The sequence below is a fragment of the Suncus etruscus genome, chromosome 15 (genome assembly GCF_024139225.1).
Source record: "Suncus etruscus isolate mSunEtr1 chromosome 15, mSunEtr1.pri.cur, whole genome shotgun sequence".
NCBI lineage: Eukaryota > Metazoa > Chordata > Mammalia > Eulipotyphla > Soricidae > Suncus > Suncus etruscus.
In genome coordinates, this window is record NC_064862.1 from 59,186,984 (window position 1) to 59,210,425 (window position 23,442).

At 52.2% G+C, this 23,442-nt stretch overlaps 3 protein-coding genes across 3 annotated transcripts; 2 read left to right on the forward strand and 1 right to left on the reverse strand.

Annotated features, from left to right (window-relative positions):
• Positions 1-679: 679 nt before the first annotated feature.
• On the forward strand, positions 680-5,380 carry VKORC1 (vitamin K epoxide reductase complex subunit 1). Its single transcript, XM_049789239.1, has 3 exons — positions 680-890; positions 3,830-3,939; positions 4,931-5,380. The coding sequence occupies exons 1-3, from the start codon at positions 718-720 to the stop codon at positions 5,137-5,139; spliced, it is 492 nt and encodes a 163-aa protein (XP_049645196.1). The 5' UTR covers positions 680-717; the 3' UTR covers positions 5,140-5,380.
• Positions 5,381-7,339: 1,959 nt separating this feature from the next.
• PRSS53 (serine protease 53) lies at positions 7,340-12,962 on the forward strand. Its single transcript, XM_049788127.1, has 11 exons — positions 7,340-7,397; positions 8,103-8,123; positions 8,197-8,359; positions 9,442-9,707; positions 9,794-9,948; positions 10,055-10,274; positions 11,519-11,666; positions 11,754-11,998; positions 12,080-12,225; positions 12,399-12,624; positions 12,837-12,962. Exons 1-11 carry the CDS (start codon positions 7,340-7,342, stop codon positions 12,854-12,856), a joined length of 1,668 nt encoding a protein of 555 aa, XP_049644084.1. The 3' UTR covers positions 12,857-12,962.
• Positions 12,963-13,286: 324 nt separating this feature from the next.
• ZNF646 (zinc finger protein 646) lies at positions 13,287-22,708 on the reverse strand. Its single transcript, XM_049789078.1, has 3 exons — positions 22,572-22,708; positions 14,911-20,258; positions 13,287-13,522 (listed from the first exon to the last, which is right to left on the reverse strand). The coding sequence occupies exons 2-3, from the start codon at positions 20,174-20,176 to the stop codon at positions 13,401-13,403; spliced, it is 5,388 nt and encodes a 1,795-aa protein (XP_049645035.1). The 5' UTR covers positions 20,177-20,258; positions 22,572-22,708; the 3' UTR covers positions 13,287-13,400.
• Positions 22,709-23,442: the final 734 nt, after the last annotated feature.

Sequence of the window (23,442 nt, forward strand, 5' to 3'; positions counted from 1 at the left end):
CTAGCACTTAGCGGGGTGGAGTCCTCAGAACAACAAACACTGCTGTGTGTGGCTCGCTCGAGGGCTGCATCTGGGGAGAAGCGAATCGGCCGTCAGGAGGCGCCGGTGAGGCAGGGGATTTGCGTTGAATAAATTGAGAGCACAGAAAATTATGAATAATCCTAATGCGGGGCCGGAGAGAGAGCATGGAGGTAAGGCGTTTGCATTGCATGCAGAAGGACGGTGGTTGGAATCCCGGCATCCCATAGAGTCCCCTGAGCGATTTCTCAGCGTAGAGCCGGTGTGACCCAAAAAACAAATAAAAATAAAAAAAAAATAATAATCCTGATGCCAAAATAGTGATTTGGGGGGAAATGCCTGGTTCTTGCTAGGATCGCAGCCTTTCCTGGCTTCTCCCAAGCCCCGATAGCAAGGCGCTATGTGCAAATCACAACACTAAGAACTCATTTCCCTAGGAAAGCTTTTGCCTCCCTCTGACCACAAACCACCTTCCCAGTCGCACTCCTTAGTGGGTTTTCCTAGTCCCAGCATCCCCCGCGGTTTCCCTACCACGCTGGCAAGCCTTACCAAGCCCCAGCAACAGCCAATGAGATCGAGGAATGGAGGCCAGGCGCCCAATCGGAAGAAAAGGAGGGACGGACGGGGCGTGGCCAGACTAGGCCCCGCCCCGCCCCGTGGCTTTTTCCGGAGAACGCTCTGCCAGCCGGACCTGCTGCCATGGGCGCTACCTGGCGGAGGCCGGGATGGGCGCGGCTGGCGCTGTGCGTCGCGGGCCTAGTGCTGTCGCTCTACGCGCTTCACGTGAAGGCGTCGCGCGCCCGGGACCGGGATTACCGCGCGCTGTGCGACGTGGGCACGGCCATCAGCTGCTCGCGCGTCTTCTCCTCTAGGTGCGCTGGAAGCCCTAGTGTTAGATGATTCTGGAATCTGGAGTGGTGGTGATGGGGGAAGCTGAAGCCTAGGGCCCGGACGGTTCGAGAGGGCTTCGGCCTGAGATTCGATTGTCCGAAAGGGAGAGAAGAGAGGCGGAGAGACGGGGAGAGGGATTCCAGAAATGCGCTTTCCTGTGTTCCAAGAGGACTTTGCCCAGGCCCTAGGAAATCCCAGAGGGCTTGACCCTCACTGAGTAATCACTGTATCCACACTAAGTATTCGCGCATGCTTATAAGTGATGCTGAGGCGTTTGGTAATTGCAGGGATCCAGATTCCAATAAATAACGGTGACTAGGTTGGGGAAGGAGCAGTATAATCACGATAAATGTGTGGGAGTGGTCAGATTTGACAGCTCTTGAGGACCCATTAGCTGTTCTCTAGCTGTTCTCAGGGCTTATTCCTAGCTCTACATTCATTGATCACTCCCTGTGGGCTGGGGGTGGGGTACAGGGTTCCAGGGATCACACTGCTCACAAGGCCAAATTCAGTGGAGTAACTGGGCAGCCAGGATTGATGGCTTCAAAGCAGACTGTACCCAGGACTCCCAGTCTATGGTTACTTTGTAAAGATCAACCAATACAACGCCTTTGCTGTTCTTAAATATTTTTTGGTGGGGGTGGCCCATGCTTGGTAGTGTTGTTAAGGGTTACTCTTGGCGTTGCACTTAGGAATAAATTCTGGTGGTGCTCAGGGGGCTATAGAGGGTGTCAGGGATCGAACCTGGTCAGCTCTGTGCAAGGCAAGTGCTTTATAACCTTGTTCTCTCTCTGCCCCTGTTCTTTAAAAACATTTTGTTGTTGTTGTTGTTGTTGTTTATGGGTCATACCCAGTGATGCTCAAGAGGTTACTCCTGGTTTTGCACTCAGGAATTTCTCCTGGAAGTGTTCAGGGGACCATTTGGGATGTCGAAAATCAAACCTAGGGCCCGGAGAGATAGCGCAGCGGCGTTTGCCTTGCAAGCAGCCAATCCAGGACCAAAGGTGGTTGGTTCGAATCCCGGTGTCCCATATGGTCCCCCGTGCCTGCCAGGGGCTATTTCTGAGCAGACAGCCAGGAGGAACCCCTGAGTGCTGCCAGGTGTGACCCAAAAACTAAAAAAAAAAAAAAAAAAAAAGAAAGAAAGAAAGAAAATCAAACCTAGGTCAGCTATGTGCAAGACAAGTGCTCTACCAGGTGTACTATTACTTCTGACCTTTGTTCATAAGAAGTTTTAAGAATTTTTTAGGAACTAGAGTGATAGCACAGCTGTAAGGCATTTGCCTTACATGCAACCTAGCCAGGAGCAATTTCTGAGCGCAGAGCGGGGAGTAACCCCCAAGCGCAGCTGGGCATGGCCCCAAAACAAAACAAAAAAAAAAAAAGAATTTTTTTTTGTTTTTTTGTTTGTTTGTTTTGGGGCCACACCCGGTGACGCTCAGGGGTTACTCCTGGCTATGCGCTCAGAAGTCGTTCCTGGCTTGGGGGACCATATGGGACGCGGGGGGGGGGGGGGAATCGAACCGCGATCCATCCTAGGCTAGTGCAGACAAGGCAGGTACCTTACCTCTAGCGCCACCGCCCGGCCCCCAAAAATAATCTTTTTATTTTTCTGTAAGAAATTATTTTTCTGGGCCCGGAGAGATAGCACAGTGGCGTTTGCCTTGCAAGCAGCCAATCCAGGACCAAAGGTGGTTGGTTCGAATCCCGGTGTCCCATATGGTCCCCCTGCCTGCCAGGAGCTATTTCTGAGCAGACAGCCAGGAGTAACCCCTGAGCACCGCCAGGTGTGACCCAAAAACCAAAAAAAAAAAAAAAAATTATTTTTCTGCAAATTGGACTGGAGACTGAGCACATGATTTTTTGGGGGGTAGCAGGTGTTTGTTCTCAGGGTTTACTCTTGTTTCTGCATTCAGGGATCACTCCTGGGGTTCTTTTTTTGGGGGGCACACCCAGTGACGCTCAGGGGTTACTCCTAGCTATGCGCTCAGAAATCACCCCTGGCTTGGGGGACCATATGGGACCATATGGGGGGACGAACCGCGGTCCGTCTTAGGTTAGTGATTGCAAGGCAAACGCCCTACCGCCTGGGCCACCGCTCCGGCCCCCACCCCTGGGGTTCTTGAGAGCTCATATGTGGTGCTGGAAATCAAACCTAGGTTAACCTCATACAAGGCAAAACACCATACTCACTATACTATCGCTCCAGCCCCAGGCTGAGCACATGATTTTGTTTTGTTTTTTGTTTTGGGGCCATACCCAGCAGCGCTCAGGGGTTACTCCTGGCTCCACGCTCAGAAATTGCTCCTGGATTCTGCATGAAAGGCAAATGCCTTACCTCCATCCTATCTCTCCGGCCCGAGCACATGATTTAATTCTACACCTGTACCCTGAGTATTAAGCTGAATGTAGTACATATACATGGCCAGGTTGTGTCTCACCACCACCACCAACACACACAGAGAAAACAAAAAAGGTTACTAAAAGTAGAGGATGAAAAGAGTGGTCTGTGGGTGCTGGAGTGGTGGCGCAAGTGGTAGGGCATTTGCCTTGCACACGCTAACCTAGGGTGGTCCACGGTTTGATCTCCGGTGTCCCATATGATCCCCCAAGCCAGGAGCGTCTCCAGGTGTGCCCCCCCCCAAAAAAAAAAAAAAAAGCAGGAGTAGTCTAAGGAACTATGAGCAGGTCTGGCTTAGAGCCAGGGAAGAAAAGGAGCAGAGACATGAACTCCTAATATAGCCAAAGAAATGGATGTAATACCTAAATGGATGTAAAGCCATGGACCCTTGGACTTTAGGGGTGAAGCTGGGAGTGCTTGGGGGTTGATGGGAAGGGGAAAGGGACTCGTCCAGGTAACTTTGGAAACCATCACTCTAGATCTGGAACTAAGACTAGTTTGAACACACTTCTCCACCAGGTGGGGTAAGGGATTCGGGCTGGTGGAGCACGTGCTGGGCCCAGACAGCATCCTCAATCAATCCAACAGCATATTTGGGTGCATTTTCTACAGTCTGCAGCTGGTGTTAGGTGAGTGGCCTTGCTCCCTCCTACTCACCTCTTTCCTTTTTCCCCATAGCTGGCTCTGTTCCTCCAGTTTAGCTGACAGCTTAGGGCCCTGAAGGTGGGAATTAGTGGCCTTTCTTTGGGGGCCACACCTGATGGTGCTCAGTGGTTACTAGTGACTTTCTACACAAGAATCACTACTGTCTAGCTCTGGGAAGTATATGGAATGTTGGAGATTGAACCTGGGTAAGCTGTATGCAAGGCAAGTGGCTACCCACTGTACGATTGTTCCAGACCCAGGCCATTTTTTTTTTTCTTTTTGAGGGGGATGTTGGTTCACATCCAGAGGTACTGTGGCACAAGGAATTGAAACTAGAGTTAGCCACATGCAAAGCAGCCACCTAACTCTTTCAGGAAAAAAAAAAAAACCTCTTGCAAATTGGGCTGGAGAGATAGCTCAACAGGTTGAGCACATGATTCTTTTTTGGGTGGAGGCTGTTTGGGTTACACACAGCCAAACAGGAGTTCAATTGGTTCAGATATTTCTAGGACTAGAAGGAATGAAAGATTTCCTAGAACTCCAGCTGGAAGGATTCAGAAGTTTCCTTCCAAGGAGAATACAACCTTTTCTTCCTTTTTTTTAATTTAATCTTTTTTTGGGGGGGGCTGGGGTCACACCTGGCTGCGCTCAGGGGTTACTCCTGGCAAGCTTGGAAGACCATAAGGGATGCTAGGATTCGAACCATCATTCATCCTGGGTAAGCTGCGTGCAAGGCAAATGCCTTACCACTGTGCTATCTCTACGGTCCCTCTTCCTTTTATTATTCATCAGGGAAAAAAAACTTTTGGGGTCTAAGGATTATTGAACCCTAGTAAAATGACCAAGTACTTATAAGACTTATCATTTTTATTTCCCTAGCCATCCCTGCAGCCTGGGTGGCACCATTAAGTCAGGGCAGTGTTCTGAAAGGTGGCCAGCCTCTAAGCCCATGCCTCATTTTGTGTTGTGTTGCAGGTTGCCTCCGGAGCCGCTGGGCTTCAATCCTACTGGTGTTGACTTCCCTGATGTCTCTTGCTGGTTCTTTCTACTTGGCCTGGATCTTATTCTATGTGCTTTATGATTTTTGCATTGTTTGCATAACCACCTATGTTGTTAATGGGGGGCTGACTGTGCTCAGCTTCCGGGAGGTCCAGGGATCTCAGGGCAAGGCCAAAAGACACTGAGCCCTTACCCCCCAGCCAGGCTGACTTCACCTGCTCTGCTTTGCCATGTGAGCCTTGCCCAGTGGAGATCCTGTCTGACCCCTGCCTGCCCACAAAGACGTTGGACCAAATGTGCTGTTCTACTCCTCCACCCCAGTGCCTCTGACTGTCCCCAAGGACTGGTTCCCAAGTTCCTGCCATTGCCCAAGGAGGGGAAGGTTCTAAGCAATAAAATTACTTTAAATAAATGTGGCAAATCTCAGTCATCTGTCTGTCAGTCACTCTAGTTTCTGGGCTTCCCCCCGCCTTGCCTCTCTAGTGCTGGAAGGATGAGTCAGAGGGAGAGTAGAGGGCCTGCCTGGGAAGGAAACTTAATTCCTTTTCCAGTGTGTGCTCAGCAAGTCCTGGGATATCATCAGCCCCCACCCCCGGGAAACAGGCTGGCAGCTGGTCCTTCCAGCTCACCAGAGTCAACCATCTCTCCTGTAAGGGCCAAGCATGTTCTTACATGGGCTGAAAAGTCTTGTGGTCTGAACTCTGCGGGGAGTACACCTGGTGGTGCGTAGGAACCATGCAGCGTCCTGGAATTAACCTGGGGTTCCCATATATGAAGTTTGTGCTCCAGCCCTTTGTATCCTTGACCCTTAGTTGAATCGTAACCCCTCAGTTGCCTTATTGACTACCCCTTCGGTCACCCTACATTTCTGGGTTAGTCTTGATGACCCCATTTTGTTTCTCCCAGAATGTACTTAGCATTTAGAACATGTCAAGGTTGTTTAAAGTACACCATATTTGGGGGCCAGAGAGAGTATAGTGGGTAGGTACTTGCCTTGCATGTGGCTGACCCTAATTATTTCCCTGGTACCACATATGGTCCCTTGATCCCCACCAAGACTATAACCCTCCTAAGCACAAAGCCAGAAGCCCTGAGAAAGGTGTGGCCCCAAAATAAAATAACATGTAGAGTTAGCTCACTGGATCTACAGCAATGTCTGAGCTAAGTGCTGTGATTATCCCTCTCTTGGTAAGGAAATAGACATAGAGTATAAGTCCTTCGCCTAAATTTCACAGCTAGTGCTAAGGAGAGGGTCAAAGAACCATCAGGATTTGACTCTGCCAGATTGTCTGGCTCCAGTGCCTTTGTTCGTATCTTTTGGAAAACTCTCAAGCAGTACACAGGGAACCAAAGGGCTACTTTGGTAGCTCTACTCATCACTTGGTTGGTTGTTCAGGCCTCATGCATAAGGACCCAGGCAGTATCAAGTTGAAACTCAAATGCTGTGTTTGCCAGGCACACTTCACTGACCCAGGGAATTTCTGTATTTTTGTATTTCTGGTGTTTTTATTTCATTTGGGGGCCATATCTGGCAATGTTCAAGGCAAATTCCGTGCTCTGCTCAGGGATTACTCCTAGTAAGTCTCAGTGGACCATATGTGGTGTCAGGATTGAACTCAGGTAAGTTGTATGCAAGGAAAATGCACGATTTGCTGTCCCATTGCTCCAGCCCAGGTTAATAATCCAAGCTAGCACATTTGCCTCTGTGTTGGGGGTCAGGGCTGCTGAAGAGCTTGGGTGTCCTGGATTAGGGACCAGGAAGAGAACGGGGGTTGTTGACTGTGTCTTCCTCACCTGTCAGGAAGGGGTTTCCCAGGAAACTGTTTCCCAGGAAGCTGGAACTCAGGGTCACCAGCTTCAGAGGCAGCAAGTGGAGATCTGTGCAGCACAAGGACAAAGTATGTGCCAGCAGCCATAGAGGATGAGGACTGAGTATCAGCCTGGGTGACTGCAGGATCTATTGTGGCCTGATCACAGTTGTTGTTGTTGTTTTGGTTTTTGGGCCACACCCAGCAGTGCTCAGGGGTTACTCCTAGCTCTTCGCTCAGAAATCACTCCTGGCAGGCTCGGGGGACCTTATGGGATGCCACGCGCAAGGCAAACGCCCTACCACTGTGCTATTGCTCCAGCCCCAGTCATTGTGTCTTTTATGCTGCAGACACATTAACTGCCTCAAGTCACTCAAGTACCAAACAGGCAGTTTGCATGGCTGAGGCCCTGAGAGGGGTGGTGAACCGCCCAGGGTCAGAGCAACTCCTGGTCCCTCCCAGCCCAGGCCAAGCAATGACACCCCACTATTCACCATCTGGGGGCGGGGCAAGGTGGAGGTGGAGCAAGGGGACCAGGGTGCCTCAGAAGCACAGCAGCAGAGCAGCCTGGAGCAGCATGAAACCGAGCTGGGCCCCAGGGCTGCTCAGCCTGGGAGTGGTGGTCCTCATGGAGGGTGAGCCAGCTGTGTTGGGGGGGGGGCAGAATGGAACCCTGTGGTGTGTGTGAGGAAGACTGCCTTTGGGGAGCAAGGTGCCTATTTTTGACTGGGTGTGACCTTAGCTGGGTCTGTCAGCTGGGACAGACTCTGGGCAAGCTTGGGGCACCACTGGCCTTTTGTTCCCTTCCTCAGGGTGAGCACCTGGTAGGGAAGAGGTAAGACAAAGGGCTCTGCTAGAATCTGGCTGTTCCTGTGAGATGGGATTCAGCAGAATAGGGGTGTAGTGAGTGCCAATCTCTTGGGATCTTCTGCTCCTTGGAGATGACACAAGCCCCTGATTTTTCCGGGGCCCCTGGCTGAGTGCACAATTAAGCTAAAAGCTTCACAGTCTCAGGCCTGACTCAGCACTGACAGCAGCAGGATTTGGGGGTTCTAAGCTTGGAGGCTTGGGCTGGTCCCAAGCTGAACCTCAGGCCCTACTCCTCAGGTCTAGGAGTGCTGAGCACAGCTAAGAGAAATAATTAGAGTGTGGACTCTGAATAGGCTCCAATAAAAGCTGCCATTTGACCTCATATAAATATTTTCATTCTGGGAGGGGCTGGTGAGGTGGCCACAGAGTCGTAGGCAAGGACCTGGGGCCCATCCACTCACCCCATCTCTCTGCCATGGCCCCCCAGCAGTTCAGGCTCCCCCATCACACCTGTGTTTCTCTCTTCTCAGGTCTCCAAGCAGCTCAACGTGGTGAGTGCTGGGGCAAGGACTGGGTGAAAGCAGAATGGGGCCTGTGGTCCACCTGACTCATCTCTCTCCATAGCCTGTGGGCAGCGTGGTCCTGGCCCTCCTGAGCCCCAGGAGGCCCACACTGTGCCTGGCGAGTGGCCATGGCAGGCAAGCGTGAGGAAGCAAGGAGTCCACATATGCAGCGGCTCCCTGGTGGCAGAAGCCTGGGTCCTCACTGCTGCTCATTGCTTTGAAAAGTGAGTCCTGGGCCTGGCACAGTGGCGCTAGAGGTAAGGTGCCTGCCTTGCCTGTACTAGCCTAGGACGGACCACAGTTCGATCCCCCGGCGTCCCATATGGTCCCCCAAGCCAGGAGCAACTTCTGAGTGCATAACCAGGAATAACCCCTGAGCATCACCGGGTGTGGCCCAAAAACAAAAAAAAAAAAAAAAAAAAAAAAAAAAAAAGTGAGAAGTGAGTCCCCAGGGTCAAAGAAAGTGCTGCAGGGAGGGCATTTGCCTTACATGTGGCTGACCAGGGTTTGGTCTCTGGCATCCCATATGGTCTCCCAAGCCTGTCAGGAGTAATTCTTGAGCGCAGAGCCAGAGCCAAAAGTAACCCAAGTAACATATCAGGTGCCCCCCTCAAAAAAAATCAAAAGTGGGCCCGGAGAGATAGCACAGCGGTGTTTGCCTTGCAAGCAGCCGATCCAGGGCCAAAGGTGGTTGGTTCGAATCCCAGTGTCCCATATGGTCCCTTGTGCCTGCCAGGAACTATTTCTGAGCAGACAGCCAGGAGTAACCCCCTGAGCACCGCCGCGTGTGGCCCCAAAACCAAAAAAAAAAAAAAAAAAAAAAAAAACAATCAAAAGTGAGTCCAGGGGAGTGGAGTGATAAAAGAGTGAGCAGGGTGCTTGCCTTGCCTAAAACTGATCTGGATTCAATCCCTGGCATCCCATAAGATCCCCTAAATACTGCCAGAAGTCATCCCTGAACAAAGAACTATGAGCACAGCTGAATGTAGGCCCCCCTCCCTAAAAAGAAAACAACAAAGCAAAACAAAAAGTTTTGGCTAGGCTCCAGCAGGGTTTTTGGCTTTGGGATGGGTTATTTGTCCTCAGCATCAGAAGGTGAAGTCCTGCCCCCATTGACCCAGACCATGCCACATGGCAGGTTCACATCTATCTGAATAAGAACATTTTGGAGCAGAAGCCTTACACATCAGGAGACAGGTTGAGAGGAGGGGGCATCAGGCCGATCTATCCTTTCCTGTCCGTCTCACAAGGTGTCACTTTCCCCTATGCATACAATCAATATGGGGTCTTGTCCCTCCCTTTCCAGTGCAGCAATGACAGAGCTGAACTCCTGGTCGGTGGTCCTGGGTTCTTTGCAGCGAGAAGGGCTGAGCCCTGGAGCTGAGGAGGTGGGTGTGACAGCTCTGCAGCTCCCCAGGGCCTACAACCACTATAGCCAGGGATCAGACTTGGCTCTGCTGCGCCTCGCCCACCCCGTGGCCCCAACACCCCTTTGTCTGCCCCGACCTGCCCATCGCTTCCCTTTTGGGACTTCTTGTTGGGCCACTGGCTGGGACCAGGACACCAACGATGGTAAGTGCTGCCTTGAACTCAAGTGCAGAGAGGCAGTCTGGCCAGCACTGCAGCTGCCCCGGGTCCCTGCTCTCCTTTTATGCCAGCTCCCAGGACCCTGCGAAATCTACGCCTGCGTCTTATCAGTCGCCCCACATGCAACTGTCTCTACAACCGGCTACACCAGCGGCTATTGGCCAGCCCAGCTCGGCCCGGGATGCTGTGTGGAGGTGCCCAGCCAGGGATTCAGGGACCCTGTCAGGTCAGAGCGGGATGGGAAGAAGGAGCAGGAGGGGGAGGGTCCTAGACTGAGCTGGTTGGAGGGCTGAGTGGGAAGGGATCTGCCCGACTCTGTTGCCTGACTCCAGGGAGACTCTGGGGGCCCCGTAATCTGCCGAGAGCCCAATGGACACTGGGTTCAGGCTGGGATCATCAGTTTCGCATCCAGCTGTGCCCAGGAAGACTCGCCTGTCCTGCTGACAGACATGGCTGCTCACAGCTCCTGGCTGCAGGCTCGAGCAGAGGGAGCCACTTTCCTGGCCCAGAACCCTGAAGTCCAGGAGATCAGTGATGAGGACAGCTGTATAGGTACGAGCAGGGCTGTGAGGAGTATGGAACTCGAGGCTGTGGAAGCATTTCCAGCCAGCAGGCTCTATAGAGAACACATTTCAGTAGGGAAGAGCGAAATAGTCCAGGACACCCCCACAGTGCCAGGGCAGTACTAGAATTTTCAATCCCTTTCAGCTGAGGCTGGGAAGAGCTCTATAGACGGCCAGAGGGCCAGATGCCTGGCACAGATTTAATTTGGATAAAGGGTCTCAAAGATCTATTTTGTGTGTGTGGCACAACTTGTGGTGCTTGGGAGGCTGTGCCTGGGAAGAGCTGGGAAGCCATGGCAGCTGGGCTGATACTAACTCAAGGCTACCACATACAAAACATATACTCTAGTCCTTTGAGCTTCTTCTTTTTTTTTTTTTTTTTTTTTTTGTGGTTTTTGGGTCACACCTGGCAGTGCTCAAGGGTTATTCCTGGCTCCAGGCTCAGAAATTGCTCCTGGCAGGTACGGGGGACCATATGGGACACCAGGATTTGAACCAATGACCTCCTGCATGAAAGGCAAATGCCTTACCTCAATGCTATCTCTCCGGCCCCATCCTTTGAGCTCTTGAGCTGGCTGAAGGCTTTGGCAAAAAGGGACTGGAGAAAGTAGACTGGGTGGTAGGGCCTCCACTCAACTCTGACATTAAGTGATTAACATGCAAATCTCATGCAAAATCATCTCTGGGAAGGAAGTTATGTCTTGATAAGTGAGAAGCAGTAGTGCTAGGAATTCTAGGGCCAGTTTAAGTGGTTGGGTGGAGCAGGGAATGATGAGCAGGGCCAGTTCATGTCCATGGAGCTGGAATATGAGGGTTCAAAGCCTCACACGACCTATTTTGTTGTGAGCTGGAGAACAAGCCTCAGTCACTGAGGATTGTGCTCTGCTAATTCCACTTTCCTGGCCAGCTTCTGGCATTTAAATCTTGAATTGTCTACCTGCATATGGTTACCAAGATCAGTTATATAGTCCCCATTGGGTGTTTTGGCTACTTTGGGAATGAGGGAAACAAAATTTCACTTGAAACAGTATTTTGGAGCTGTGAGCAGGGTAGTTCAATAATCTAACTGAATGCAGTAGCCCTAGACTTGCTCCCCAAACCCAGCACTGAACAAGGATGATGTAGCTCCCAAAACCAACACAAGGTTATTTCCCAGAATTGATAGTAATTTGGAAAGTGCTTCACACAAGGGGTGAAAGAATGAGCACTTAAGATGTAACTATACTATTTCAGCCTGTGGATCCCTAAAGAGAGGGCCCCAGGCAGGAGGCCCTTCCCCCTGGCCCTGGGATGCCAGGCTAAAGCACCAGGGGAAGCTGGCCTGTGGCGGTGCCCTAGTGTCGGAAGAGGTGGTGCTGACTGCTGCTCACTGCTTCATTGGGTGAGTTCCTTCACTTGCTCCATACCCCGGCCCCGCTGCCAAAAACCCCAGTACCTTCTTAGTGCTATTAACACTGTCTCTGCACAGGCGCCAGAACCCAGAGGAATGGAGTGTGGGGTTGGGCACTGAGCCAAAGGAAACGGGCTTGAAGCAACTCATCCTCCATGGGGCTTACACCCACCCCAATGGGGGCTACGACATGGCCCTCCTATTGCTGGCCCAGCCCGTGACACTGGGCCCCAACCTAAGGCCCCTGTGCTTGCCATATGCTGACCACTACTTGGCTGATGGGGAACATGGCTGGGTCCTAGGGTTGAGCCACCAAGGCACAGGTATGTAAGGATGGGGAAAACCAACAGCTGTCCAGGCAGCCAGGAGGCTCTGGGGCAGCTGGGTCATTTCTTGCCCTACAGGCCCCAGCTTGCTTCAGACAGTGCCTGTTACCTTCTTGGGACACAGGGCCTGCAGCCAGCTGCACATGGCCCTTGGGAGCAACAGCACCCCTGTTCTGCCAGGGATGGTATGCAGCAGTGTTGTGGGGGAACCACCCCACTGTGAGGTGAGCCCCCCCCCCCCCCCGACTCTCACCCTCAGCTCAAGCCTATGCCAGATCTGGCCTCTTAAGTTTGCCTTTCCCTAAGCAGTGAGAGCCTCAGCACGACCCCAGTCTTTTCTGCTCCCTTCCTTACTACTGCATAGTGGGGGAAGAGGTCCATCAGTGTCTCTCGACAGGGTCTGTCAGGGGCACCACTGGTGCATGAGGTGAGGGGCACGTGGTTCCTGGCCGGACTGCACAGCTTTGGAGATGCCTGTCAGGGTCCAGCGAAGCCTGCAGTCTTCACAGCCCTGCCGCCCTATGAGCACTGGGTCAGCAGCCTTGACTGGCAGGTCTACTTTGCTGAGGAGCCTGAACCTGAGCCTGAGCCCGACGAGCCCACAAGCTGCCCAGCTAACATGAGTATGTGGCCAAGAGGCCTCACCGCAGATATTTTCTGAACCAACATCCTTCCCCCTGGGCAGAGCACTGATCAGACCATTGGAATTCAAATTTGGGTGCTAGTCCTACATGTCCAGGAGGGAGTGTCTCTGAACCTTTCTTCTCTCCTTCCTCTTCCTTCAAGGGAGGGAGAAAGGTATGCTGACACCAACCCACCCTCCTTTCTCTCCCAGGCCAGCCAGGAAGCTGCTGACAACAATCACCCTCCCAGGCCCCGCACCCAGTTGTGACTCCAGGCCCAAACAGGCCTGCCAGCTGCCTGCGCCCTCACCCTGCTGGACAGGGAACTGCCACCTGTGGCTGACTGCCACCAGCTTTGTTCCCCAATGTAGGATACTCAGGCACCCCTATTCTACAGCCCCTCAGACAACCATATCAGGCCCTTACTTTGAAAATCTTTTTTGGGGGGAGCAGTTTTCCTTTTTTTAAAACTTAAATAAATTGTTACAAAATAGACTTTAGAAAATAAGTTACAAATTGTAGCAAAAGGCTCCCCTTCCACAGGCAGCACCCCCAAGTCTCTGGCCTCTACCTCTCCCTGGATTTCTTGTAGGAAAAGCAGAGTGACTTGGACAGGTAGGGAGTTTCCCCAGTCCAGAGCCAGATTGGGGGGAGGGGTTCTTCTTCTCAGTGGGAGAGAAGGCATGGGGATAGCCCAACTACTCCTGAGCAAAAACTGAAGATCGCATCTGTCCCTGCACTATTCCCCCAAATTCTGATCTTTGGAGACTTGAAGTTCAGAGGGAGAAGCTGAGGTCTGCAGGCCACTGGGGTGAGGGGTCCAGAAGTGGAGTCGAGGTGGTGGGTTCAGGGGGCAATGACAAATCCCCTCCGCCTGCTGCCGCTGTCTTTGTGGCACCTGAGGAGAGAGAGAGATGGTCACTGGCTGAGAGCCAACCCTGTCGAGCTTATGCCCCACCTTAGGTACCAGTCAGGACCCTGACTAGGCTCCAGGGCCTGAGAATATCCCCATTCCTGGGTCCTGGCTAACTGGCTTCTCATTCAGTCCTGAAAGGCATCTCTTGGTCTTCCCATGGACCCCTTTCTTGGTGACCCTAAATGGGATGGAAACCTGAGAAGAGCCACACACCACTCCTTAGCTTCTGCCCACAGGGCTAGGTGGAGAACCCCAAGATTCCTTGATAGGACCTGGAAGATAGCGGCTAATGACTTGTTGCTGGCTTCAAAGAAGCAATTATCTATGACTCAACTCTCCAGTTACAGGGGTGCTGCCAGGGAAGAGGATGCTGATGGGAGGGGTGGCTTGGTGGTATCCTTAAAAGGAGATGAGCAGCAGAAAAGTTAAGGGCTAGTCACCTAAATGTTACAAGTCATGTGGGAACCTACTGGTAAACTCCAAGGGGTACCTCGAGTAGGGCAGGCAATGGCAATGGGCGTTCTGCTGGTGTACATTGTGGTCCAGACCTTCTAACTGGCTGCAAGAAAGGTGGTGGCTCTCTGGCTGGAGCTGAGTGGGGTCATCTCTAGGCCCAGAGTAGTAGAGCAGAATTAAGATGTAGGGAAAGGGGAATGGAGAGATATCACAGCGGTAAGGCTTTTGCCTTGCACGCAGCCAATCCAGGATGGACAGTGGTTCAATCCCTTGCATTTCACATGGTCCCCTGAGCCTGCCAGAAGCGATTTCTGAGTACAGAGCCAGGGGTAACCCCTGAGTGCCACCAGGTATGACCCAAAAACCAAAGAAATAAAGTAAAAAGGAGGAAAAGGGCCTGGGAAATGGCTCAATGGGTTGGAATCCTAGGAATAGCCCCCAAGCACTGATGAGTGTGACCCCAAAATACACAAAAAAGTAGGCAGAAATGCAATGACTTATTTTCCCTGGTAAATCAGCCCTGAAGCCACTAAATAATCTGGTCTGGGGGTGCTACATATGCCCTATTCCTTATCCCTGGCTCTGGCTTGCTCTAGGAAAGAGCACAACTTCCATAACTTCTGCCCTGGGAATGACTGTTTAGTTTGCCAGGGGTTTCCAGAGATCAAAACTCTCCACCCAGCCCATCCTCTTTGGCCCTTGCGTAATAAGAGGAATCCTGACGCTGCCACCTCCGTCTTTTTAATTTTATGACCCAGACATGCAGATTTTAGTCCTTCTACAATGCTCTCAAGCTACCTTCTGACCCAGTATATCAGTCCCCAGTCCTCCAGGAACCTTCACTCCCCACCCTACCACCCACCTGAAGCAATATTAAGCTCTAACATATGCTCACTTAGGAAGTGACCTCGTACCAGAATTGGCCCCTGTCCATTCTTCCTGGTGTTGCTGCTGGTGCTGCAGGAAGCTGATTCGGCGTCGAAAGTGGCGGGGACAATGAGGGCAGGTGAAAGGCCCCTCCCGGGGTGCATGAACCCGTCCATGGCCTTCCAGCCGGGCAGCTGTCCGGAAGGCCTTGCCACAAATGCTACAGCGATGGCGCTTAGGGTCAGTGTGAGTTCTGCCATGGTTCTTGAGGGATAGCAGATTGGGTAAAAGTTTGGGACAGAGGGCACAGGGATAGAGTCCAGTGGTGTGGGCTTTCTGGTGATTTAGCAAACTGCCAGCATGGCGGTAGGAGCGTCCACACTGGGCACAGCAGAAGGGCCGCTCCTTATCTCCAGCCACTGAGGACTTAACTCCTTGCTCTCCACAATCACTCTTGTCATTCTCTCCTGGAGCCCTCAAGGGTGCTGACAGGACTTGGCCTTGACCAGAGACAGTCACTTCATCCTCCTTAGCAACAGGATCTCTGGCCACCTCTGTCTGACTGACGATCCTGGTATGAGTTTGCGGATGGGTAGTCAGCTCATGGTGGGACTCAAATTCCTTGCTACAATTGGGGCTGGCACAGGTATGGGCAGCTATGTGATTCTGACTCTGGATCTCAGAAGCCACAGGATTGAGGGACACCTTGGAACAGGGCTGGCAACAGTGGCATTCTGGCTGGTGGGCATTGTGGTTCAGACCCTCTGATTGGAAGGCCTCGCCACAATGGCTGCAAGACAAGGGGTGGCTCTCTGGCTGGAGCTGAGTGCGATTATCTCCATTGTTCCAGTTAGCCATATGATTCAGATGAGGTTCACTGTGTTGGCCATCATCAAGATGGCACGAACTCCTGGGGACACTATCTCCTGTCTCATCCTCTGGTCTGGCTGATACTTGACCCTGAGGGGCCCACTCTCCATCATGATTCACGGGTCCCTCGTCTTCTCGCCACCCTTCTGCTTTCCCCATGTTCCAGGACACTGGCTCTATAGCTTCTGAACCTGCTGTCTTGATGGGGCCCTGACTCTGGCACCCTCTCCTCATGGTGCCATTCTCTAGCTGAGAAACTGACTCAACACCAGCTATGCTGACTTTCCGTTCGTGGTCACCGGCCAGGTTTTCCTCACCACCATCTGTGCCATTCGAGCCTTCCTGGCCATTTCTAGTCTCTTCATGCTCTTTTAAGTGCCGCTCTAAAGATACCCGGCCTGAGAAGCCCTGGCCACAGAGAGCACAGCGTACAGCTACCCGCCGCGACCGCCCTGCACGCCTTCGCCTGCTCTCTGAGTGCAGTCTTTGGTGGTCCTTTAAGGCCATGCGGTTGGAACAGGTCTTGGGGCAGATAGGACAGCTGTACTGGCCCGTCTCATGGCTACGCCGATGGTTCAGGAGGCTGCCAGAATGGCGATAGGTCCGTCCACACTGCCCACACCGGAAGGGCCTATCTTCCCGAGACAATTTTCGGGTAGCCCCACTCCCACTTCGGTCAGTATGGACCCGCTGGTGGCTGGCGAGCTGTTTTCGCAGGCGGAAGGCCTTCCCACACTCACCACAGCGGAAACGCCGGGGATCTGCATGGATACGTCGGTGGTTCTTGAGGGACATAAGGTTTGAAAAGCCTTTGGAGCATGCCTGGCAGCCAAAGTGGCCAGTCTGGTGACTCTGCCGATGATTAATGAGGCTACCAGCATGTTTGTATGACCGGCCACACACCTCACAAGTGAAGGGCCGTTCAGTGCTGACTTCAGTCTGGCAGCCTTTTTCTGCAGTCTCTAGCTTCAGTTCCATCTCCTCCCCCTTCACGGTGGTCTCCTCCCAGGTCTCTTCTTTCACTCTGGTAACATCCTCCAAAGGCTCCGCTTTAAATTCTTCTTGGAGCGTCACCACCTCAGCCTGTCCCAGCCCTCCCTTTACCATGTCCTGGGTCTCAGTGCAGGCCCCAGCCTCTGGAATGGGCCGCACCTGGGGCTCAGATCCTTTGCACTGAGGGTGATTTCGCAGGTGATTACGGTAGGCTGCTAGGTTGGGGTAGCAACGGGAACAGACAGGGCAGAGAAAGTCTCCAGTCTGGTGGATCTTGCGGTGGTTCACCAGACTGCCCCCATGACGATAGGTCTTACCACATTGATTGCAGCGGAACGGGCGGGGCTGGGCCTCAGCCTCAAGAGAACTTTCTTCACCCTGCACACAAAGGCTGTCTACTGCTATAGCACCAACTTCCAATTCAGACTTGGTGTCCCCACTCTCCACAGAGAGAGTGGTCACAGTGCCCTCAAAGACACCATCTGCAGCCATGCAGGCATCACCTGACTCTCCCAAGTGGCTAGCAGCTTTGTCCATGGTGTTCCCAGAACTCTGACTTTGGTGGTGACGTTGCAGGCTTCCCAAGTCATCATAGGTCTGACCACAGCAGCCACAGATGTGCCCATAATCAGCTCCATCTAGTGCCTCTACTTCCCGCTGCAGCTGATTTAGCAGCTCTGCTTCTGAAAGCTGGAGCGGGGGACTCTGACTGCAAGCTGCCCCTGCTGCTCCTTCTTCCTCTCCCTCCTCCTCCGAGCCCACAGAGGAGCCATGGGCCTGACGCTGGTGAAGCCTGTAGCCAGCCCGCCCAGGGAAGATCATGCCACAAAGACAACAGAGGAAAGGCTGTGCTGAGGCTGCCTCCCCAGGCTTGTGGTTCTGGAAGTGGCTGCGCAGAGCAGGCAGAGAGTCAAATTCCTTTGGGCACAGGGAGCACTGATAGATGCCAGGTGGATGGCAAGGTCTGTGGCTCAACAGGCTGGTAGCATGGGGGAAAGAATGTCCACAGTCAGAACATGTGTGGGAGGTGTCAGCCTGCCAGTTTGTGATGGTTTGGGCAGAGTGGGAAGAGCCGGGCTGGCCAGGGGCTGGTTTCTGATCTTCTATTCCAGTGAGGTTATCACAGAGGCGAGTCCCACTGCTCTCCTCATCACCTGAGATGTCCAAATTGTTAAGGAAACAGGATTCTTTCTGGTCTAGTCCTTCCTTGGAGCCTCTGCTCTCTTTATCACTCTGAAAATATGCCTCATCCTTTTCAAGCCCACATTTATCCCTTTCAGAGTCAGCATGCAAACAGCCTCCATCATTTTCCAAGTTGATTTCAGCATCACTACAACTTTCCCCTGAACGATCTTGGCCACAGTCCAGGCCTTCAGTATTTCTGACCAATTTCTGAGCCCAATTTCCACCTGATGGAGTTTTGGCTTGTCCTTCACCAACACTACCAACTCGTCTCTGGTGTCTTCTGTTCCGTCGTCGACTGTGGCGCCGCAAATGGTTCTTCATAGCGGCCATGGTGTGGAAATGCTTGGCACAGGTTCCACAGCTGAAGTCCCCAGTCTGATGAGTTTGTCTATGATTGATAAGACTGCCTGAGTGGCGATAGCTCTTCCCACAGTCTCGGCAGGCAAATGCACGTGGAAGTGACTCCCTGGTCTCTGTCCTGCTGTTTTCCCCTTCTCCATGGGTCCGGCTATGAAGTTCAAGACTCTTGGGGTTTTCAAAGCACATACCACACACGCTACAGATCTGTGGTGCTGTCCTATCTGCTGTCGGGAGTGCAGAGGTCTCTTCTTCGGGTTTGCAGCAGGCCCCCACATCTGTTGGTGGTAATGTCTCTGCTCCCACTGAGTCAGGTGGCAATTCCCTCTTGGGGTGAGTTAGGGTACTCTCAGACTCTGACTCTGCACTGCGACGAGCAGCCTTGCAATGCACCCGAACGTGGTTGCGCAGAGCCATAAGATTGGGGTACTTGCGGGGACAGAGTGAGCACTGGTACTCCCCTGTCCGATGACTGTGGCGGTGGTTTACCAGGCTCCCTCGGTGACGGTAAGCTCGGCCACACTCATTGCACTTATAAGGGCGGTGGTCCAAAGTAGTGGTGGACAACTCTTCTTCTTTGGGGGTCTTTTCAGCTGACAGCAGGGATGACTGCCCATCATCTCCGGTTCCTTGTCGGGGTCTATGATGAGCCCGCACATGGTTTTTGAGGGCAGCTGCATTGAAGAGCTGCTTGGAACAGATGGAACAAGGGTAGACACCAGTCTGATGGCTCTTGCGATGATTGATGAGGCTTCCAGCATGGCGGTACGTACGGCCACAATCCCCACAGCGGAAAGGCCGGTACTCCTCCAAACCGCTGTCATCTAACTCCCCTGAGGTGCTGAATTCCCCAGAACCATTCAGCATCTGGGTACTAGAGAACTGGTCCTGGCAGTTCTCATCTGTGTGCCCATTGGTAGCAGGCATTCCTTTTTCTTTCCACAGCTGCCCCTGACTTTCCCTGTCATGGGTTTGCTGGTGTTCTAGCAGCTCTCGAGGAAGCCGAAAGGCGCGGGGGCAACGGGGACACTGGTAAGGCCAGTACTGGGCATGGAGTCGGGAATGGTTCTTCAAAGCCATGAGATTAGAAAACTCCTTGAAGCAGATGGCACATGGGTAGACTCCCAAGGTGTGGCTCTGGCGATGGTTGGTGAGGCTACCAGCATGCTTATAAGTCTTGCCACACTGATTGCATTTGTACCGCCGCTCTTCTTCAGCAGAAGTCTGGGAAGGTTCCTGGCCTACTGTGAAATTCACTACTGATTCAGCCAAATATTGTTCCAAATTGCTAAGAAGGTTGCTGGCTGGTGCAGGGAGTGGTGGGACTCTGGCAGAGTTGGTGGGGGAATCCCAGTCCTCTGCACCTTTCTCAGGACCTGGCTGGCTTGCCCAGGCTTCTTGTTGGAGGGCTGGATCTTCCCAGCTGTCCAGAGCTACCCTGGATTCAGACCCAGACTCACAGCCAGATGTCTCTTCAGCATAATTTTTCTGGTTTTCCCAGCCTACCCCAGGGCCACGTCTTTGGCCCCAGGAGTCAGTAGATACTGTCTCACCCTGGAGATGTGGAGAGGCTTCCTTGAGACGAGGGGGCCTGCGCCTGCGGTGGCCCTCAGCAGTATGAGTTCTCATGTGACTCTTAAGGGCCACAGGATTGGTACAGTCCTTGCCACAGGTGGTACAGGGGAAAAGGCCAATCTCATGGGTTCGGCGGTGGTTGACTAGGCTCCCTGGGTGCCGGTAACCTCGCCCACACTGCTGACAGCGGTAGGGTCGTGGGATGCCATCACCGTCTTCACTATCCTGATTAGAAGATGGATGAAGCAGTTCACGATGCCGTGATAGTTCCGGGAGGCTAGGAAAGTGGCGTTCACAGTCCAAGCAGCTGAATGATGTGGAGGTGTCCTCCATGGGGCAGTATGGCAGAAATCTGTAGCTTTACGAAGAACACATAGGTGGCAGCAGCATCTTCTTTTGGGGGAGAGATCAAGGCCTAGGAAGAGGAAGAAGACATCAGAAAACATAGCTAAATTGGAGCCGGAGATGTTTGCCTTGCAAGCAGCAGATCCAAGACCAAAGGTGGTTGGTTCGAATCCCGGTGTCCCATATGGTCCCCTGTGCCTGCCAGGAGCTATTTCTGAGCAGATAAGCCAGGAGTAACCCCTGAGCACCGCTGGGTGTGGCCCAAAAACCAAAAACCAAAAAAAAAAAAAAAAAAAAAAAAAAACAAAACATAGCTAAATTAACTTTGCCTCCAGGTTTTATAAATAGCAAATTTCACCAGAGGTCAGAGAGGTTCCCCCAACAATAACTACAAACCTGCTTTCTACCTAATCTAATCTGAAAGCATTAACATTTAAGATTTCCTTTGCAGGGCCAGAGAGATAGCATAGAGGTAAGGTATTTGCCTTGCATGCAGAAGGATGGTGGTTCGAATCCTGGCATCCAATATGGTCCCTTGAGCCTGCCAGGAGCAATTTCTGAGCATGGAGCTAGGAGTAACCCCTGTGGGGTAAGCGCTGTTGGGTGTGACCCAATAACCAAAAAAAAAAAAAATTCCTTTCTTTGCATTAAATTTCCCCAAGTATGGGAGTTCGCTCAGGCCTAATTCATCTTTACAGGAAACTAAAATCTAAAAGCATGCAACTTACTTCTAATCACAAACCTAATACTCTCTTAATACCAAACCCAGGGGACAGAGCAAAAGTACAAGCAGGTAAAGTGCTTGCATGCAGCAAATATGAGTTCGATCCTAGCACAGGAGTGATTCCTGAGTGCAGCCCCAGGAGTAAGCCCTGAGCATTGTTGGGTGTGGTCCATAAAAATAATAACAAAGACCAAACCCAAAAATGTTTAATGTGCCAAGGACCAGAGCCATAATACAGTGGATGTGTTGGGTATTTATCTTGCGTATGACTGACCCAGGTTCAATTCCTGGTATTCCATATGGCCCCCTAAGCTCTGCCAAGAGTGATTCTAGAGTGCAGTCAGGAGTAACCCCTGAGCATTGGTCCAAAAGCCTAGAACAAACAAAAAGTTTTAATGTGCCTGACAGTTTCTGTACAGCTGAAACTAACAATGAAACTCTCTCTCTACATATATATGTATATGTATATATATATATGTGTGTGTGTGTGTGTGTATGTATGTATGTATGTGTATATATATATATATATATATATATATATATATGTATATATATATTTGGTTTTTGGGCCACACCTGGTGATGCTCAGGGGTCGCTCCTGGATTGAGGGAGCATATGGGACGCCGGGGGATCGATTCGCAGCCCGTCCTTACTGCTAGTGCCACAGCTCCGGCCTAACCAATCAATCTCTTATTAAAAAGGAAATGTGGGAGGTGGAGAGATAGCATGTAGGTAAGGCGTTTGCCTACCATGCAGAAGGACAGTGGTTCGAATCCCACATCCCATGAGGTCCCCAGAGCCTGCCAGGAGCGATTTCTGAGTGTAGAGCCTGGAGTAACCCCTGAGCACTGATGGGTGTGACCCAAAACCCAAAAATAAATAAATAAATAAATAAATAAATGGAAAGGGAAACGTATTCACATTCTAAATTAAGAAAAATCCAACACTCCCATCTTCACCAATCACTACCCAGAGTAGAATAATAGACCCACTCAAAAGAGAGCCTCTTTTTCCACCTGACAGCAGACTTCTGAGGCGGTTAATTCAGGAAAAGAACTGGCTTGTTCCCCACTTTCCCCAATCCTTTCTGGTAAACAAAGTTTTCTTTCCAAAACCTCTCACTTTCCTTCAACTATATCCCCTGAGCCCAAAGATCTTCCAGCTTGAAACTTCCTCTCCCTTTCTGGTTGTTCTTCATCCCAACCTTTATCCTTCCCACGTGCCCCTCACTACCTTCATTTTACCCTCAATTCATCCTTTTCACATTTCCTCCTATCCTTCCTAATGAAGGGTAAGGGCCCCTGCACTGATAAAGGCAGTGCAGGGGCCCTTACGGCAATAAAGGACACTCCACTGTAGGGTTCTCCCCACACTGTGCCTCTGCTACCCTGATTTCAAGTTCCCGCTTTCTCTTGGGGTCCCTCCCTCTCCGTCCGACGTGATGATCACCTTGGCCTTTGCCCACAGATCCTTCACTCCGGTGGAACCCCACAGTCCCTACCCCCCACTCTATAGTCCTCTTCTGACTCTGCTGTTCTCATCGCACCAAGCCCTTTAGCTCAACCGGCACCCCCTTTGCAATCCACCTTTATTTACCTAAAGCCCTCCTCCAGCCTGCCTCATCCCTGCTCTCTTCTCTTTTCATAGGAGGCTCCCTACCTCGAACGAACAGGAGGGCCCCTTCTTCCCGCCGCGGGTGAGTCCGTTGGGGGGAGGATGGGGGGACCGCGAATGGGATCGCGCCTGCGCACTGGGGACCCCCCTCACCCTAACTGCAGCCGCGCGCCCCCAGGGGTGTCCGTGTGGGAGTGCTCGCGCTCCCGCGCATGCACGCTCAACTAGGGAGCTCGGAGGTGCGAGGGGAAGAGGCCGAGGGGCAAGAAGGAAGGGGATGCAAAGTGGGGCGGAAAAAAGGACGCCGCGGACTCGAACCCGAAAGTCTAGCGCCGGGGCCGCGGACACTTCCTATTGTTACTAGGAAACAGGAAGTGTCCGGGCTGCAAAAGCTTCCCCGGGAAACCTGCGCTGCCGGCAGCTGCCGGACCCGCTCCGATTCCTTCCGCCAGCCAGAGCGGTCGGTGCTGCACTGACACACTTCCGGCGCTCAGCAAGAAGTCTCGGAACAGGGCCCTGACTCCGCCTCCGTAGGTCAAGTCCAAGCCCCGGCTGGGCAACCCCAGGAACCCGACCCACACTTCCGGCGAGACCGGTTCAAGATTCGTTCCGGGGGCCGGAGAGAGACGTCGCACAGCGGTAGTGCGTTAGCCTTGCAAGCAGCCGACCCAGGAGGGACGGTGGCTCGAATCCCGGGATCCTATATGGTCCCTTGAGCCTGCCAACAGCGATTTCTGAGTATAAAGCCAGGAGGAACCCCTGAGCACCGCCGAGTGGGACCCAAAAAAAAAAAAAAAACAACCAAATTTGTTTCTGCACGGAAATGACTTGAAAGCAGAAAAAGAAAAAGAGAAAAAGGGGCTCTCCGCACAGCCCTTAATCTCGGTGTTATTATTATGGCGACGCTTTCCTGAAG